This window comes from Mustela nigripes, chromosome 5 (genome assembly GCF_022355385.1).
Source record: "Mustela nigripes isolate SB6536 chromosome 5, MUSNIG.SB6536, whole genome shotgun sequence".
Classification (NCBI taxonomy): Eukaryota; Metazoa; Chordata; class Mammalia; order Carnivora; family Mustelidae; genus Mustela; species Mustela nigripes.
In genome coordinates this window covers 66,557,696-66,575,297 of record NC_081561.1, presented here as the reverse complement: position 1 = coordinate 66,575,297, position 17,602 = coordinate 66,557,696, and the positions used below count along the sequence as shown (strand labels likewise).

Genomic DNA, 17,602 nt, shown 5'->3' with positions numbered 1-17,602 from the left:
TGGCTCAGCCCTCTGGCATCTGTCTTCATGACTTAATTAAATCCAGGTGAAAGCAACAGTAATTGAAAGTCAGCCTTGTGCCAGATCCCAGGCTGGGACTGTCAACTCATTCTCAAGCGAACTTACCTCACCCAGCAGGTGACCGCCTCCCCACTGTACAAAGAAGCCCAGAGAGGGCACGGGAGTTGCCAGAAGTCACACAGCTGCAGAGTGGGAGAAGAGAGAAGGCCAATGGCAATCCTGGGCTCAGGCTCCCAATCTTTACCCCTCCTCCTGGCATAATTCATCACCACATCACGGAGCAACAAAGTGCTGTGGGGGTTCAAGAAGGGAGAGGGTACATCTGGGAAAGGTTCCTAGAGGAGGTGGCCACTCAAGCTGCACCTTGCAGAGTATAAACAGATTTTTGTGGCCCAGGTGCCCATGTCTCTCAAAGTGTTGCCATGAAAGTGGAGAAGGTCTCTCTACCCCACTTCCGGGGCCCACCTCATACCTCGGGTCTGGCTGTCCCCCTTCCCCAGGCAGAAGGAGCTCTGGCAGCTGTGGAGGAAGCTGCGGCAGGAGGAGCCCCAGCTGGCAGGCAACCTGGAGGGTTTTCTGGCCAGGATGAGCAGCCGCCTGCAGGAGGCACGGGCTGACAAGGAGTTTCTGGAGCTGACCCTAAAGAAGTGAGTGGGGCTGGGCCAGGAGCCGGGGCACCTGATGTCTGGCATGGAGTATGTGCTGTTTCCCCTTTTAGCTGAGCATGAATGGGATTCCCTCAGCTCCAGAAGCCTGGAGCCCAGGAGTCCGAGGCAGACCTGGGGAGCTGGTTGGCAGGGCTGAGCTGGAAGGAGGGATGGCTTAGGAGACCTGTGGAGGAGGACAGAGCCGGGCCTTGAGTGGCAGTGGGAATGGCAAGTGTATCTCCATACAAGGCACCCACCCCAGGGGGCACTGCTCATGTAGATTACACCTGGTGACCCTGGGGTGGGCGTGGACAGAGCATTGCCCCAGGGGGGAGAGTCTGTTTTAGGGGGTGGGGGATGGAGACAGCAGGAAGTAGGGACAGAGTGATGGGGCAAAGGGGACCATGTGACAGGGGCCAGGGGAACAAATGTCTTGGTGATGGTTACAGGAGTCAGCATAGTGGGATCCTGGTGACCAATGTCAAGGGGGTATGAGTCAGGGGCTGCTATTGGGATAACCGTTCTCAGGGTGGCAGGGTGACCATTGGCAGAGTGAGTTGAGCAGCAGGATTGACCCCAAACCCCAGCCCAAATCACCCCTGCCAGCAGCAGGGTCCCCAGGTGCTCAACGGCCACCTCCACCCCCACCCCTTCCAGGCGGGACTCTGACCACCATCGAGAGGTCCAGCAGCTCTATGAGGAGATGGAACAGCAGATCCACCGGGAGCAGCAGCAGCTGCAGGCTGAGGTGACCCCCCACCAGCAGCCCAATCCTACCCTGGCCCTGGGCTCCTCTGTTGGCTGAGTAGTGGGGCTGGACACTGGCCAGTGTGGGGCAGCAGGAGGCTGCTGGGAGTGGGTTGTCTCCCCACCAACCAGCTGGGCCAGGTCTCACTCTCTAGGCCGCCACTGTGTTGCCACATCTTGGCCTGCACCAGGGAAGTGGTCCTGAGATCCGGCCTTGCCAGGACATCCCGGACCCCAGACCCCAGGCCTGGGTGGAGGTGGAGTGTGGGGCGGGCTGGCTTGGCTCTGCTGGGACTCAGAAGCAGCAGCGCGGGGGCTGAAACCTCTCTGCTCCCCAGAGCGACTCCCGGGGCCTGGCCATCAGCTCTCAGATGCAGGAGGTCTTGGAGGCAAAGGAGCGTGAATTTCAACGGCTGACGGAAGGCCAGAGGGAGGTGAGTGACAGCGCTCACCTGGGAGCCCAGTCTCTGAGGAGTCACAGTCTGACACCCATCTTCTGAGAATTCTGAGGGGAGCGGTTGGACTCCCATAGGAGAGTAGCCCCGTTCTCTGAGATGAGGCGAGGTAGTGCAGAGGGGCCACTGGAAAGGTCCAGGTTCAAATCCCTGCTGTTCCAATTAAGAGCCATGCAGATCTGAGGCAATAACTTGGCTCATCTTGGCCTTAGTTTCTTTATCTGTAAAATGGGATGAGCTACATCTACAGCCTCTCCTAGGCTAGTTGTGTCAAATGAGCTAATAAAGGGAAAAGCACTTGGAAACAGAAAGGCACTGGGCCAATGTGAGGTTCTACGGTCGGAAAGGCTTAGGGTGAAGGTGGTGGTCAACTCTTGTCTCCAATGTCAACTGAGTGACCTGGGGCAGGTTTTTAAGGTCTCTGAGCCTTGGTTTCCTCATCAGAGAATTGGATATCAGAACCCTTGCCCTAGAAGGCTGCTGGGACGACTAGAGATACCCTGTGTGAGGGCCTAGCACAGCACCTGGCACACAGTAGGTGCTTTATGCATCACAATTTGTACTGTCTCTGAATTTGACCTAGCTCCCTATTGTCCCGAAACCCCAGATCTTGTAGCCCATAGTCACTGCCAGTTGGCATTGTGGCTAAGTCTTTGCATCTGAGACCTGCCCCACCATCTCTTCCTTCTTCCTTTCTCAACTCCCAGACCACTGACTTTAGTAAAATCACCATCTGATGGGACCAAGTCAATCAGCTTTCCTTTAGCATTGGACAAGGTGCCCAGAGCCTTTTCTACCATTGCCTTGCCAGGCTCTGCCAGCAGGTCACAGCTTCCCATCATGGGCTGATTTCCAGATGCCTATGCCACAGCTTCTCCTCAGAAATGGAGGCTGGCCCCATCAACCAAGGGAGGAGACTGGACTTTCTACATGGGGCCATTTTGTTCGGTCCCCGCAGACGTGAAGCCTCTCTCCTGAAGTTATTCATTCCTTCGCCCAGTGATTATGAATAGTGTGCCTACTAGTGCCTGGCACTTTTCTAGGTCCTGAGGAACATGACACAAACCCTGGCCCACAGAGTTATAGACTTAGTCAGGAAGATGGATGATAAACAAAGTAAGTGAGTAAAATCTAGAACATGCTGGCGAGTGAAGATGCTAAGGAGAGTGAGGGGAAGCAGGGCAGGGGGTAGAGGGTTTTGACAGGGGAATCCAAGAAGGCCTCACTGAGTTGCTGATATTGAAGTAAAGGCTTGAAGGAGATGAGGGGTGGGCTATGTGATACCTGGGGAAGGGCAGTCCAGGCATAGAGAACAGTGAGTGCAAAGGCCCTGAGGTGGGGGTGTGCCATGAAAGTTCCAGGAGCAACGAGGAGACTCGTGGGCTGGAGAAGACGGAGGGGGAGGAGAGGAGTGGGAGAGGAGGGCAGAGACACCTCCTGGGGTGTGAAGGACTGAACAGGGCACTGGATGCCACTGTGAGGCTTTACTTTCCCTTCTGAGTGTTCAAGCCATGTTCTGTCTCCGAGTCCTGTGCCTGTGGACCAGATGGGGTTCCGAGATGAGCCCTCTTTGCAGAGCTCTGAGCAGAGGAGGGTGTGATCCCATCTACCTGTGGGGCCCTTGTGGGGCTGGATGTCTGTGTGTCTGACTCAGTTCCTTCCATTCAAATATTTCTCCCAGATGGGAGCTAATGGAGCTAATTAGGCCACAAGGGGTACCCCCCCACACACCACAATGCTTTGTTGAAGCTAGGTCTCCAGGAGCCTGGAGTTGAGGCCCCATGGTGGCCTTCGGGGGCTGGTTGCCCTGGAAGACATCTGGGCTTCCCTCCCCCTCATGCTCCCCCCTCCCTCAGCTGGAGGCCCAGCTGAACCGCCTCAGCAGCACCCACCGGGAGGCCAGCTCAGAGAACCAGCAGCTGCGGGAGGCTGAGCGAGACCTTGCTGGACGGCTGGAGGAGGTGCAGGGACAGCTGCGGGTGACCAGGGGCCATTTGAGTGCCACCAGGGGCCATGTGTACTGGCAGCTGGAGGAGGAACCAAGGCAAGGAACTGCCACCCCTGGACTCAGGTGGGGACCAGGGCTTCCCAAAAGGGAGGAGGGAGGCTTTGAGTTCTCTGAGGCTCTGGTCTGGACCCAGAACACACCTAGAGTTTCCTTCCTTAAACCTCACTACAATCCTGCTAGGCTGACATGCTCAGGGCCACTTCTCAGACAAGGAAACTAAGGCACAGAGAGGGGGGAAAGGTCATCATGTGCCCAAGGTCATACATTTGGGATTCAAACATTACACATACACAGACACACACACACAAGCGCGCGCACATGTACAGGGGCTAGTATAGCAACGGATCCCAGGCAGGCCCTCACTCTACCTGTTACAGCTCAGAGGAGTGGGATGAACCAGAATGGTCAGGGAAGTCTTCCTGGAGGAGGTGAAGCTTCATATAGGTCCTGAAAGATGAAGGGGGAGGAATGGGGGTGCATGTGGGGTGAGAAGGACTGCCTGAGCAGAGACTGGGGGGATGGGGTCAGCTGTGGGGTGTTATCGATGGGGAGAAATTCCTAAACCCTTCACTTCCTAAACCCTTCCTAGTGTCCCCAGAACAGGAGACGAGAAGGCTCCAGACGTCCAGGCAGTCTCCTCTGAAGAGGCTCCCCTGCCCAGACTGTTTGGGGAAGGGGATAACTGGGACCAGCTCCTGAAAGACTTCAACACCTCCGCGCACAGAGCCTTGCAGCTCTCCTGGAGCCCGCCTCCAACCCCGAGGACGCCCTCAGGCCCCCAGACACCCCGAGTAGTCAGGCAGATCTCCATCTCAGAGCCACACGCTTTGCTGCTTGGTCAGGAGGCACCTTCAGATCGGGACAGTGCTCCAAGGAGCCCCACTGGGATGCCCCCCAGGGCTGAGGAAGGCAAAGCAGTGGGCCCGGATGGGCAGGAGAACAGCCCAGGGCAACCTGTCCAGCCTCAGAGCCTGGAACCTGAGGAGGAGTCAGGACCTGGCCCCGAGGCCCCCTCCCACTGGAGCTTCCCAGGGGCCCCAACTAGAGAGTCAGGGAGCCTGGTGGCAGCTGCCCTCAAAGTGCTTGTTCCTTTGGAGGATGCACCCCCTCCCCAGGTGACCTCCCCCCATCCCCAGGCCCCACCTGGGTCCAGAGAACAGCTCCAGGCCTCACACCCAGATGACAAGACCCCTGGGTCTGAGCCTGTCCCAGACAAGTTGCCCAGGCAGAGCGAGGCCCTCTGTCAGGACCCGCACAGCCCCGGCTCTGAGCCAGGACTGGGGTCGCCAGGGGCCAGAGCCCTCATGCCAGGGGTGGCTGGGCTCTCCCAGAATCTGGAGCCTGGAGGTCAGCCTCCTGCAGAGGGACCAGAGTGTGCCCAGCTGGGCCCTGGCATGCAGGAGGGGGCGCCAAGAGAAGCTCATGGCCAGGCCCCTGGTCCAGATGGGCTGCCTGCACTTTCTCACAAGCATCTAGAAGAGCCCAGGGTGGAAGAAAGGAAACAAGTGGGCCAAGGAGGGCCAGACCTCTGTCCAGAGGAATCAAGTGAGGCCCATGGTCTGAAAGCTGGGCATCCAGAACTCTCCGAGCGAGATCATGGGTCTACTCCTCTCGAGTATGACATATCATGGGCTGAGGCTGAAGCAGAAGCTCGTAGAACACAGCCACCTCCCCGGGACTCTCCCCAGGAAGAGGCTCAGCCTAGGGGTGGAGCAGGACCCCAGGAGCACACGCAGAGCCCCCCAACCATGGCTGAACTGGAAACCCAACCCATGACCTCACCTGCAATTGCTCGTGCGGAAGAACAAGGCTCCCTTCGGTCCACGCAGCCGACGGTGGAGAACAGGCCTCCAGACCCAGGAACTGACTCCAGGGAGGCTGCGCCGACCTCAGGGTCTGCCACTGGCAGTGAGACTCCTGCCGACCCTGATTACCTCTTCCATGTCATCTTCCTGGGAGACTCAAACGTGGGCAAAACATCCTTCCTGCACCTGTTGCACCAGAACTCTTTCGCCACCGGGCTGACTGCCACCGTGGGTAAGAGCCCACCTGGGAAGGGAGGTTGTGGAGGGAGGGAAGACCCAGGGCCAAGGAGGGGAAGGGGGGCCACAGAGAGCCATTTCCCCCCAGGGAAGCTGCGGATTCTGTCCTGGCCATAGGCCCTGCATTAGACTTTATTTTATATGGGCATAATCTTACTATTTTACTAATTATCTCTAATTATAGGTAATTTGCTTGCTGCATTGATCTGATTAGCTTATAATGTGCCCCATCAACAAAGCACCCTGCAATTTAGGTGCCAGAGCCGGTTGCTGGCAAAAACAAGCAAGTCCCCACCCACGTGGCTGGTGGGCAGGCCACCACAGGGTCCACGTTACTTGCCTTTGTCCACAATTCCCCTCAGCCCTCTCTGCTCCCCAGCCCTGTCCACCAGGCTGGGGCAGGAAGCTGCCTCGGGCAGGCTGAGTAACTTACACAGAATGTATTTCTAGAGTATGGTGAGTTAGAAACAGATACCTGAGTTCAAATCCCATCTCTGCCCCTGACTAGTAGGATAAACTTGGGCTGATTATTAACCCCTCTGAGCTCCCAAACCCTCACCTGCATGAGAGGGACAAGAGCACTGGCTTCCTAGAATAATTGTAAGGATGAGTCAGTTACTACATGTCAAGCTTTTAGAATAGTATCTGGCATGTGGCACCGGCTCAATAAATATTATTTTTATTGCTGTTATTATAAGTTAATATTTGATCGTGTCTAATTCAGTGGCCTGTGCCTGTGAGATGTCACCAAACACAAATACTCCTCTCCCTACAAACGTTGGGATCTGTGACCACTTGGCAATGTGTAGAGCCTCAGAAATGCAAGCTCAGGAATGAAGAGGGGCTCGCTTAGGCACAGGTCGGGGGGATCCGTGTGTTTGTGTCCTCAGGGTGCATATGCCGACTGGAGACCAGGGCCAGAGCCATGGGTAAATGACTGTCTTCATGCAAGAGAGGCTCCAAGATAGGTTCTCCAATTTTTCTCTAAGAATCCTCACCTGGGGAACCAGTTAAAAATTCAGTGTCCTGAGGAATGAGATCCCATAGCAGGCCTAGTCTGCTGTCGGGCAGGGTCACAGGCTCTGCAAGGCCACCATTATGCATCACTGAAGGTCCTGGTTACTGACCACCTACAGCGCACCAAAGCATCTTCAAGCCTCCTTCCTTTCAAAAGCCCTCCTTAGATAACTGACCTGCCCCCATTATTATGTGATAAGAAGGTTCCACAAAATTCAATCAAGAAAAACACAGGTTGTGTAATTGTAAAAAGACGGGACAAGCCTGCTTGCCCTGCTGACCAGCTGGGCGTCTCCAGGATGGGCTGTGGGGGGGTGGTGGTGGTGAGGATGGTGGTGAGCCACATCTGTCCTGGTGCCAGCTGCGGTTTGGCACCTCCTGGTGGCTATCATCCATTGAGCTTCATTATTAATGGGGTGGATTCTGGCTTCCCCAGTGAAGAACATTTCCACAATTGACCTCACCACCTCCATTCCCACCCCCCTCTCGGAAGATAAGAACTCCAGCCTGCTGGCATTAGAGAATGGGGCTTTGTGGAGGACCAGAGCCAGAAACAACTGAGTTACAGCTGAAGGTGCATTTTTGGCCAGGCTTTTCCATATCCCCATTCTACTGATGAGGGAAACAGATCATTGAGGACCTGGTTAAGGGTCCTGCCCTCACTGGGGTGCAAAGTTCAGACCCACAGTCTCCTGCTTTCAGGGCACATGCCTCACCCCAGAAGAGTTAGCCTGTGTTGAGTTCAGCATGCCCGTCTCTGAAGGGCAGCTCATGTATGCATGTATGCTAGCAGATTCCTTGGGGAGGAGATGACTGTTATATTCTTAGCGATTTGCGTGGTTAAGTTCTAACTTGTTTTGGGGACAGCACAGGGGCCACGTGGCTGGACTGGGGAGGGGGTGGGCAGGGAGGTGGGACCGTAATGGCAGTGGGAGTAATGGCAGAGTTAGGAAAGGCGACGCGTACTTGTTAGAGTCCTTCATACACTACATGGTAAGGAGTTAAGCCAAGGCTGGATATTATGGGGCAGGGGGCTGGGTCAGATAATCTCTGGTTCCTACAGACCCTGGGCTTCCTAAGACGTCCAGGAAAGACGGCAATAAAGGGAAATGGATGTTACAGGCAAACTTTTGCTTCACATTTTGCCAAGTCAGGTGCCCACACTGCCACTTCCTGTGGAGGGCATGGGGGTTGGGGCAAGGTTTCAACCACTGCCAGGGGCTGCAGCAGGTAGAAAGGTCTCTGCCAGCTCAGGGCTGGTATGAGGAGGCACCCCGTTCCCCCAAGCTGCTCTGGGGTCTGCCATGGGCTCTGCTGCCTCAGGGCTCCCATAGGAAACGGAGTGGGGATGGAGAAGAAGTCCTCCATCACTCCCTATTCTGCCTAAATTCTTTGGGGGTTGCCAGGAAGTTGCACCCCCAAAGCTTCTAAACCCCCCTGGGATTTCACTATTACCTTCCTATTTCCAGGGATAAGAAGGGTCTGGAAGCATGACCACGGCAGGGTGGGGGGCTGTAAACCTTGAAGGGCTGTGGCTCAGGGAGAAGAGAATAATGATAAAAGGATCACCTCCAGAGCACCCGCCCCCAAGCCAAACCTCAAACATGGGTCATTCAGTCCTTCCCTGCAATGTAGCTCTTTTTATTTTATTCTTTTTTTTTTCTTATAGATAGTTCTTAAATTTATTTTATTTATTTGGAAATAAGCTCTACCCCAATGTAGGGTTTGAACTATGACCCTGGTCTTTTTTATATTGTCACTTTGAGAATGAGGAGGGGAGACTCAGAGAGGTAAAGCAACCTGCCTGAGGTCACACAGCTGGTACAGCAGCAGTGGGTAGACAGCTCCCAGCGCCATCGGTCATCTCTGAAGCCAGTGCTCTCCCCACCCTCCCAGGCTGCCTGTTTCTACCCTGCTGCCTGGTTGCAAGGGGAAGACCCAAGCCATAATCAGGAATGAAACAGGGAGTATTATAAAAATAAAATAGTGACATTTATAAAGATAAAATAATCACACTGGTTGTCCAGAGTGACCTGAGGAATAACCGTTGCTGTGCAGTTGGGAAGACAGCTATGTTCACAGAGGTAAAAAAAAAAAAAAAAAAAAAAAGCAAGGTGCCTCGAATTGGCACTGACCGTGAGGGTGTGGGAGTACTGCAGGGACCGTGAACCCCACAGGCTAGGGGTCAGGACAGACCTCTTGGAGGATATGGTCTCTTGAGTATGGATGGGATTTGGAGAGCCAAAGGGAAGGAAGCCCAGCAGCCAGAGGGGCTGGTGTTGGGGACGGGTACATCCTGGGGCAGGTTTGGCCTGGAAGTCCTGGTTGAGAACTTAGAAGCAGGCCTGATGCCCCTCTGTGTGTCCTAGGAGTGGATTTTCGGGTCAAAACTCTGCTGGTGGACAACAAATGCTTCGTGCTGCAGCTCTGGGACACAGCTGGCCAGGAAAGGTAACGGGTACCATCCGCATTGCTGGGTCCCCAGGCTGAGCCGAAGGCGCAGAGGGATAGAGGGCAGCCCTGATCTTGAAGACTCCAGCATAGGCAAGAGACAACCAAGGGCCCAAAAGGCATCCACCCCCTAAGGACTGAGAAGTTCAGGAGGAAGCAGGGAGTTGAGATCCAGCTGGCTGACCAAGTGGGCAGGAGAGCCAGAGGCCCCATGGCCTAACATCCCCACGTGGCCCTCAGGGGACAACTGCCTGATCTCCTATCCTTCCAAAACACTGGCCCGCCCCTTTATAGCTAGGCAGTAGTGGTCATAATTTACAAGGCACCTTTTCTTTGACCCAGCATTTCCACTTCCAAAAATTCATTCTACTGAACTCATCCATGACCGTAAGAGGAACATGGCCACAGTAGCGTGGTTTTATGTTGTGAAGCACAAGGAATCGTCTAAACAGGAGGCGGGGAAGACCTGCCGAGTCAGGATCTAGCTGCACAATCCGTAGAATATTAGGAAGTCACAAAGACAGACTGTGGACTCTCTATGTACCAACAGGGAAACCCCTCCAAGACACTTTGTTTTTGGGTTTTTTTGAAAGGTTTTATTTATTTATTTGAAAGAGAGAAAGGGAGAGAGAGAGAGCATGAGTGGGGAGGGGCAGAGGGAGTAGGAGAAGCAGGCTCCCTGCTGAGCACAGAGCCCCACATGGGGTTCAATCCTGGGACTCCAGTATCATGACCTGAGCCGAAGTCAGACACTTAACCAACTGAGCCACCGAAGGGCCCCTCCAAGACGTTTTATGAGACTGACGCGCTGCCTACTGCGCTAAGGAGGCACCTCCAAGACGTTTTATTAACTGGAAAAGGCAAAGTGCAGATTACTGAATATTAGTGATACAGTGAGTGTTTTACACTGTATTTGTGTTTAACGGGAGAAAAGGGTCTGTGTGTGGATGTGTATATGTATATGGTGTGCACGGACGCATACATACATTTATGTATATTCATAAATTTCCTCTGCAAACTGGTATCACTCGGCTGCCTCTGGGGAGGGGGAACTGAGTGGTGGGGATAGCGGGGGTGGGGTTGGGGGAGAGGGATGCCAGAATTTTCACTGGGTACTCTTGGGTACCTTTTGAAATTCAAGCCATGAGAACAGTTACCTATTCAACAATCATACTGCAAGAAGGAAAACGTCTGCACACTCTACGTGGGCAGCAATTAGAGGCAGGAAGGGTTAAGCCTCCCACTTTGCAGATGAAGTAGCTGAGGCCCTAGGGCTAGGGATCCACCCACCAGGCATAGCCTCAGGCAGACTGTCTGGGCAGGTACCACAGCATGACTCGGCAGCTGCTGCTCCGCAAGGCAGATGGAGTAGTTCTCATGTACGACATCACCTCTCAGGAGAGCTTTGCCCACGTGCGCTACTGGCTGGAATGTCTCCGGGTAAGCGGCCATCTTGGCTACCTGCAGACGGCTGTTGGGTTTGGCCCTGGTTTGTGGAGTCAAGAAGGAAGTTGTACCCTTGCCCTCGCCCCCTTTTTTCCCAGGATTACAAATGACATGACAGACATGTGGGTGATGTGACCTACTGAGGGCATGTGTGGCAGGATGAGCTGGGAGCATAGTCATAGGAAGAACCACAACCACAAAGTACAGCCTCCAAAACAAACTACTTCCTCTATCCTCTGAACATTTCTTTCCTATATACAGCAGCTTGGTGATGTCTTCTTAACACCTGGGGATAATGTAAGTCTAGTACCACTCTAGGTGACAATTCCTCTGTCTGCACATCTCTAGTTCTTTCCCTCATGTACTTAATTGATATATATATATACTGAATATCCAATAACATATACTGAAATTCTGCAGTATGTACTAGCACAGCAGAGGGATATGAAGAAAGGCATGTTGTCTTCTCTCTGGAAGTTCTAGTCCAGTTGAAGAGAGCAAAAGCAGAAACTGCTCAAGGAGCCTGGACTCTGGGTCTGACAGGACCTAGGTTTGAATCCCAACTCCCCTGCCCCAGCTCTATCATCTTGGACAAGTGACTTAACTTCTCTGAACTTCAATTTTCCAACTTCTCTCCTACAGTTGTTAGGATTACCTGATAAAATTGTCTTGAGAACAACACTGGGTACACAGTAAGCACTCAGTAAACAGAAGCTAGTAGTAATAGTCACTGTCATTACCATGAAACAATTAGGAAACAAGCCAAGCCAGCCTGTGTAATCAAGCGCTGGGCTGTTCAGTACAGGCAGGAAGAGAGGAACATGGGCAGGAACAATCCTGGAAGGCTTCCTGGGAGAGGTACCTTTGAGGCTGGCCTTGGAAAATGGGTGACATGTTTGTAGGCAGAAAGGAGGGGCAGCCTTACTGTAGCTTGAAGGGAAAAAGTCATGGGTGGGGAAAGGGTGTGGAGTGAGTGTGACACGGAAAGGTGGTGGAGGGGGTGTGTACCCTGTCAGCTTCCTGGAGGGCAGGGCCAAATCCAGCCTAGGGCCTGGCATAGCAGAGCAGGCCTTCAACATGTGTAGCTGAGGGCGTGTGTTCTATACGCAGGAATCAGGGCCCGACGGGGTGGTTATCCTTCTCCTGGGAAACAAGACGGATTGTGAGGAGGAGCGGCAGGTGCCCATCGAGGCCGGACAGCAACTGGCCCAGGTGAGCACCTGGACATCAGCCCCCCACCCAGCCTGGACTGGGCAGACCTCTCCCTGGAGTGTAGTGAATAGGTTCCCCTCGCCTGGGCAACTGAGAAGGATCCACTCTCCATTCCTGCCCCTCCCTGCCAAAGGCCAGGTCAGAGTGGACAGCAGCCTGGCCACCTCCGCCTCCCACTCTTCCCTGATCTCAAACCCAAACATGAGGCTCTCCTGGCGGGCATGACATTGACCTCACATTGAATTAGCAGATCCCCACACAACATTCTGACCTATATAAAAATATCTTCAGAGTAAAAAAAGGTTTTAAAAGCTTCACTTAAAAATCCCAATCAAATCTTCATTTTCTCTCCGGTCTCTAATTAACATCACCTTCCTTCTAATTTATTCTATCTTGGGACCCAAATTCTTCCCTGACAAGATTGCATCAAAAGCCCCACCAGTGGGGCTGCCCCATCCACTGGGGCAGACAGTGGATACTATTTATTTATGAATAGAAGTTGACCACATTCCAGAAACTCTGGAGAATAATAAGGAAGGAAAAAAGAACCCAGCCCTTACCCCACCCCTCTGCCACAACCCCTCTTGGCATTTCCATACTGTGTATCTTGCTCCTTCTCCTCTCCTTTCTCATCATCGTGGCTCCTTGGTTGGTGGGATGTTTTTCCCCCTTAAATGTAGTGGCTCATCTCTTTGACACAGTAATTCCTCCTCTAGCAATTTATCCTAAGAAAAGAATCAGAAGTAATAATCCCTAAGAGAACAGCATAATGGATACCTGCGTATAATGTATAATCAAGCATGTTTCCAGAAGGATGTTCTTTACAGTATTATTTATAACAAACATTTGGCAGCAGTTGGTGGTTAAGCTGTGGAGGTTCATGTGAGAGGCTGGATTTGCCATCAAAAATCCTGTCCTGGAAAAATATCTGAGGGCGTGGAGGAAATGCTTACAATGAAACGTGAAGTCAGAAGAGCAGCTGCAAGTCCAGGCTTAGGTGGGGTTGAACCCCGCGAGGTCGCTGATGTCCGACCGGGGACTGACTGAGCCCCAGGTTCCTGGTTCCTGGACTTTAATCCAACAGCACGATGACCTGGAGCCCACTCACCCCCAGGAAATGGGTTCTGTAAAACAGAATGGAAATACATATCAAACGCTAACAGGAGGGGTTTATATTTTGCTCTTAACACTTTCTGAATGCTCTATGTTCCAATATTACGTCCCCCCCCGCCGAGTTGAGTATTTTCGAAATTAAAAAACAAACAAAAAAACTAATAGTTTAAAATGTCCCCAGGGACATTTCTCCAAGTCGGGACACAGGTTTTCCACCATCACTCGGAGAGGAGGCTGTGGAAAGTCTCTGGGGTGGCATGTTTGACAGGTGGCCAGCCAGGCTGGGGGTGGGGTGGGGCGCCGGAGCGGGGGGAGGGGCGCATTGGGTGGGGCTCCATCTGATGGCTGGGGGGTGGTGGGGGGCTGCCGCTGGGACGCTCAGTGGGCTCCCACACGTCTGTCTGTCTGCAGGAGCTGGGGGTCTCCTTCGGTGAGTGTAGCGCTGCCTTGGGTCACAACATCCTGGAGCCCGTGGTGAACCTGGCCCGGTGAGTGCCACCCCACTGCTCCCCACCCAGAGTCCCCTGGGCAGCCTCCAGAGCCCTCCTGTGGGAAGGGAAGGCCCGCTCTGAGGAAGCGCCTTGAAGCCACAGGGCTCACCCTCTGGGGAAGGAGAGAGAGCACTGTGGGGAGAGTCTGAGTGGAGCTCTACCGTCCCAAGGACAGTATCACCTCCTGAAAGCGTCACTCAGCTTTCTCATCTGCGCAGTGCAGCGGGACAGAAAGGGTCCCCTTCCTGCTCTCTACCTTCTCGTAACTTCCACTAGATTTATTAATTTTTTTAAGAAGTTTTTATTTTTATTTATTTACTTAAGTGGTCTCTATACCCAATGCAGGGCTCGCACTCATGACCCCAAGATCGCCAGTCATGGCCCTTCCGACTGAGCCAGCCAGGCGTCCCAGTTTCCACCAAATTTAGAATAAAACCAAATGCTGGGAAATGGCCCTCATGGTTGGAGGTCGGGTTGTTTGTGCACATGCACACTCACTCACTCAGCTTCAGCCCCTCGGAGGGGCCCTCCCTGGCCACTCTCCGACCCACCATTTTTCTGGATCCTCATCCCCTGTTTGTGTCCTTCAAAGCCCCTCTGGACAAATTGTAATTATACATGCAGCTGTCTGGTTTCTGGTTGCTGTCTGCCGCCTGCTGGGGGCTGTGGCTCTAGGAGGGCTGGGCCGAGTCTGTTTTGTCCAGCCCTCTCCCTCCACACCCAGGGCCTGGCACATACCGGGAGCCCAATAAAAGATGGAAATGAGTAAGGTGGAAGGGACCCTAGGTCAGATGATCTGGAAGCCCCTTCTCTGACAAAGCAGCAAGGGTGAGTCTGGGAAACCGCTCACCTGATCACTGGATAGCCTCTGATGGACAACTGCTGGACAGTTTCCCTTTGCTTTAGGACAAAAGCCAAAGTTCCTGAATGCGGCTTCCAGGCCCCCAGGGCCCTGAACCCCTATAGCCTCAAGGCTTCTTTCTTCTTTCTTTAGGCTTTGTGATTCTGCGCAGTGGCCCACACTCAGTAAATCTATCATGAATGAATGAATTTTATTTACCCAGCCTCCAAGCTCTCTCTCTTTCTCACTGAACCTTTGCCCTCAGCCAGGAATGCACCCCCCTTTTCTGCTAGCGAACCCCTATCCAATGCTTGGTCTCAGCTCTGACACTGTCTCCTTCCTCCCTAAATCCTTTGAGAAACTTCGAGGACACGTCCCTGTGTGTGCTTCTTCATTCCTAGGTTCTGACGGCCCCTTGTCTCTCTGTCGCCTCACCTCCCAAGGCAAGGACATTGCTGGCCTTATTGTCCTATTCAGAGTCCCTTGCACAGTGGCCGGCACACAGGAGGCTGGAAAGAAGGCTAGGAAAGTGACAGGCCAAAGTCTCTGTGGCCCTGTTTTTCGAGTGCCGTGTGGGATGCAGCACAGGAGCAGGGCAAGTGGGAAGAGAGGAAGCTTGGGGGGCAATCCCCCGGTCCCCCAGCTGCACCCACGGGCCCCTCCCTGCTGCCCCTCAAGGTGAAACAGAGGATTGATGTGTGGTGTCTCCATACAGGTCACTCAAGATGCAGGAAGACCGCCTGAAGGACTCCCTTGTGGAGGTGACCCCCAAAAGGCCAAAGAAGAGAGCTGGCTGCTGCTTCTGACCCTCCGGCCCAGCCAGAGGTGGGGGAGATGACCACCCTCCCCCATTCCTGCTCCCCAGCTCCTGTCCCACCTTACCTGGATGCAGCAGTGACAGAGATGGCCAGCTTGGAAGTTCAGGGAATCCCCCCTCAGGTCAAGACTTGGATCCCAGGGCAGGGACTGCACTAACTCTGCCCTTTGCGCTCTGAAGAAGGATTTGAGGGGGTGCTGGGTCATGGCAGTAGTGCTTAAAACTCTCGAAAGAATGGTAAAGTCAAGAAAAATGAATTAAGGCAAACACACCATATCATTGGCCACACATCTCTGTGGGGGAAAATTATAGGGTGAATGTGTGGGGGTGTCATTACCCTTCTGATATGTATTTGTATTTCTAGATCTTCTGCAGTGCCTAGGTATTCCTTATAGAATGCGAAATAAAAATAAACGTCAAGGGGAGGGAAAGAATCTTCTAGAGGAGCTTGCTTTGGTGCTGATTACTAATTGCTACAACCTGTTAATTACAAAACACTTTATTAAAGAGGTCCCACTCTTCTGTGCCTGCCGAAACTTGTGAACCTTGTCTCACTCACCACCTGTTTGCAAGCATCAAGGTTCTTCTGAGCAGAATCCGATTCCTGGGGAAGAACGGTGTTCTGATGGCCCCCTAAAGGCCCCATTTCCCCTGTCTCTCCGAGCCCCGACCCCACTCCCTTTCCCTAAGACCTGCCTCTAAGGGGTCATATTTTGGGATCCCACCCCCTGCTCCAATGCCACAATGTCACCTGGTGCAGCCCTCTGCCCGGAGGTGCAGCCAAAAGGGTGGCTGGGGTGGCCGGGGGAGAAGCAGGGAAACTAGGTTCAGATCACTTTGGGGCTCCTCTTCAGAGCTTTTGTTGAAGTTCCCAGAACTGCCTGCCATTCATCTCTCGGAAGGTGGTTGCCCTTGATAAGCTGGGATGGGGTCCTCAGTGCCCTTAAGGAGCCTGCTTTGAGAGCCTTAGGGTGATGGTCCCTCAGAGTTGGACTATCTTCTATCATGTATGTTTGCTGCCACTGTCACTGCCAGTGCCACTGCCACTGTCATCTTACTATTAACCACAATGACGCTCGCCAGCGCCTGCAGTCTGGTGCGTGCAAAAGGCTGAGCTTGTGCTGATCACTTTGTAATCAATCATTCAGCACTGGGGAATCAGAGGACACCCCACTTTCACAGAGACAAGCAGAGAGAGTTCAAGAGAAAGTGGTACAGAGTGAGAGACTGCAGGAGAGAGAAAGGGCAGGAGGCAGAAGACAGAGGCTTCCCCTGGCTTAATCAGTCTCCAATCTGCACCCCATCCCCTCTGCACAGTTCCAAAAGGAATGTCTCTGCAGCAGTGAGCTCTTTGTCATTAGAGGCATACAAGGGGAAGTCGGGGGACACTTTGGCAAGAGGCAAGGTAGAAAAGGTTCAGACAACAGAAGCGACCAGAGGTTGGATCAGATGCCCTAATGGACCCCATTCAGCCTCTAGTCAACATGCAGGATGATTTCCTGATCTAGCGAGTTCTCTTACTGGCCTCCCTCACCGATTCTTTCTTACCCCCAATATCTTCTCCCTTTCCGGATCCTCTCCGTCAGCCCCCAAGCTTCCCCCTGCTCTGAGCAGTTTCTAGGCTGTCATAGGTTCTAAGATAGACAGACAGACAGGGAGAGGTGGGCTGGAGTGAGTGACGCCTGGCCACTGGTGAGGGAGGAGGACAGGTTCTGCTGTTGCTAATGGCTGTCTCTGGGGCCTAGGGACCTGGCAGGCTCCAACATCTCTGTCCTGTAGGCCAGTGAGTTAATGAGGCAGGTAAGCAGGGTGTGATTCCTGGGGGAGCCAGAAAAGAGGATAGAGCCCCTGGCCTTCAGGGGGACCTGGTACAGAAGTGGCCCTCAGGCCTGCCCCCCTCCCCATCTCAGCTGTGCCCCAGCTGTGGGCAGCCAGCTCAGGTTCCTTAGAAGTGGGGTGCGAGAAGGGACCAAACACTTGCCCAGAACCATCTCTCGGCTTTCTCTGGCAAGATCCAGCTTCTGTGCAGAGCAGAGGTGTGGAGGGGCCCAGCCTTTCCCGGAGTCAGCAAGCAGGGCCCGGAACCTCCAAGGAGTGCGAGGCCCGTGAGGAGAGCAGCAGGAGGGACTCAAGGTGGACTTCAGAGTGAACTTCCAGACAAGTGGTGAGTTCTCAGGGCATGTCTGCCAAGGGGGGCTCTGGTCACCTTAGCTTGAGGCTGATGGAGAAAAGGAGGGTGGGACTGGGCTGATGGGGCTCAAGATGTGGAGGGAGAAGGGGAGGGCAAGGTGGAC

At 53.6% G+C, this 17,602-nt stretch overlaps 1 protein-coding gene across 1 annotated transcript in view; it reads left to right on the top strand.

Annotated features, from left to right (window-relative positions):
* The window catches only part of RAB44 (RAB44, member RAS oncogene family), a 32,239-nt gene extending 16,497 nt beyond the window's left edge, over window positions 1-15,742 (top strand). The window contains exons 5-14 of the mRNA XM_059399113.1: window positions 522-668; window positions 1,326-1,416; window positions 1,754-1,849; window positions 3,727-3,941; window positions 4,468-5,915; window positions 9,307-9,388; window positions 10,711-10,828; window positions 11,945-12,046; window positions 13,571-13,647; window positions 15,207-15,742. Of these exons, the coding sequence (XP_059255096.1) occupies window positions 522-668; window positions 1,326-1,416; window positions 1,754-1,849; window positions 3,727-3,941; window positions 4,468-5,915; window positions 9,307-9,388; window positions 10,711-10,828; window positions 11,945-12,046; window positions 13,571-13,647; window positions 15,207-15,297 (2,467 nt within the window). The 3' untranslated portion in view covers window positions 15,298-15,742. The remainder of the gene's footprint in view (window positions 1-521; window positions 669-1,325; window positions 1,417-1,753; window positions 1,850-3,726; window positions 3,942-4,467; window positions 5,916-9,306; window positions 9,389-10,710; window positions 10,829-11,944; window positions 12,047-13,570; window positions 13,648-15,206) is intronic.
* Window positions 15,743-17,602: the final 1,860 nt, after the last annotated feature.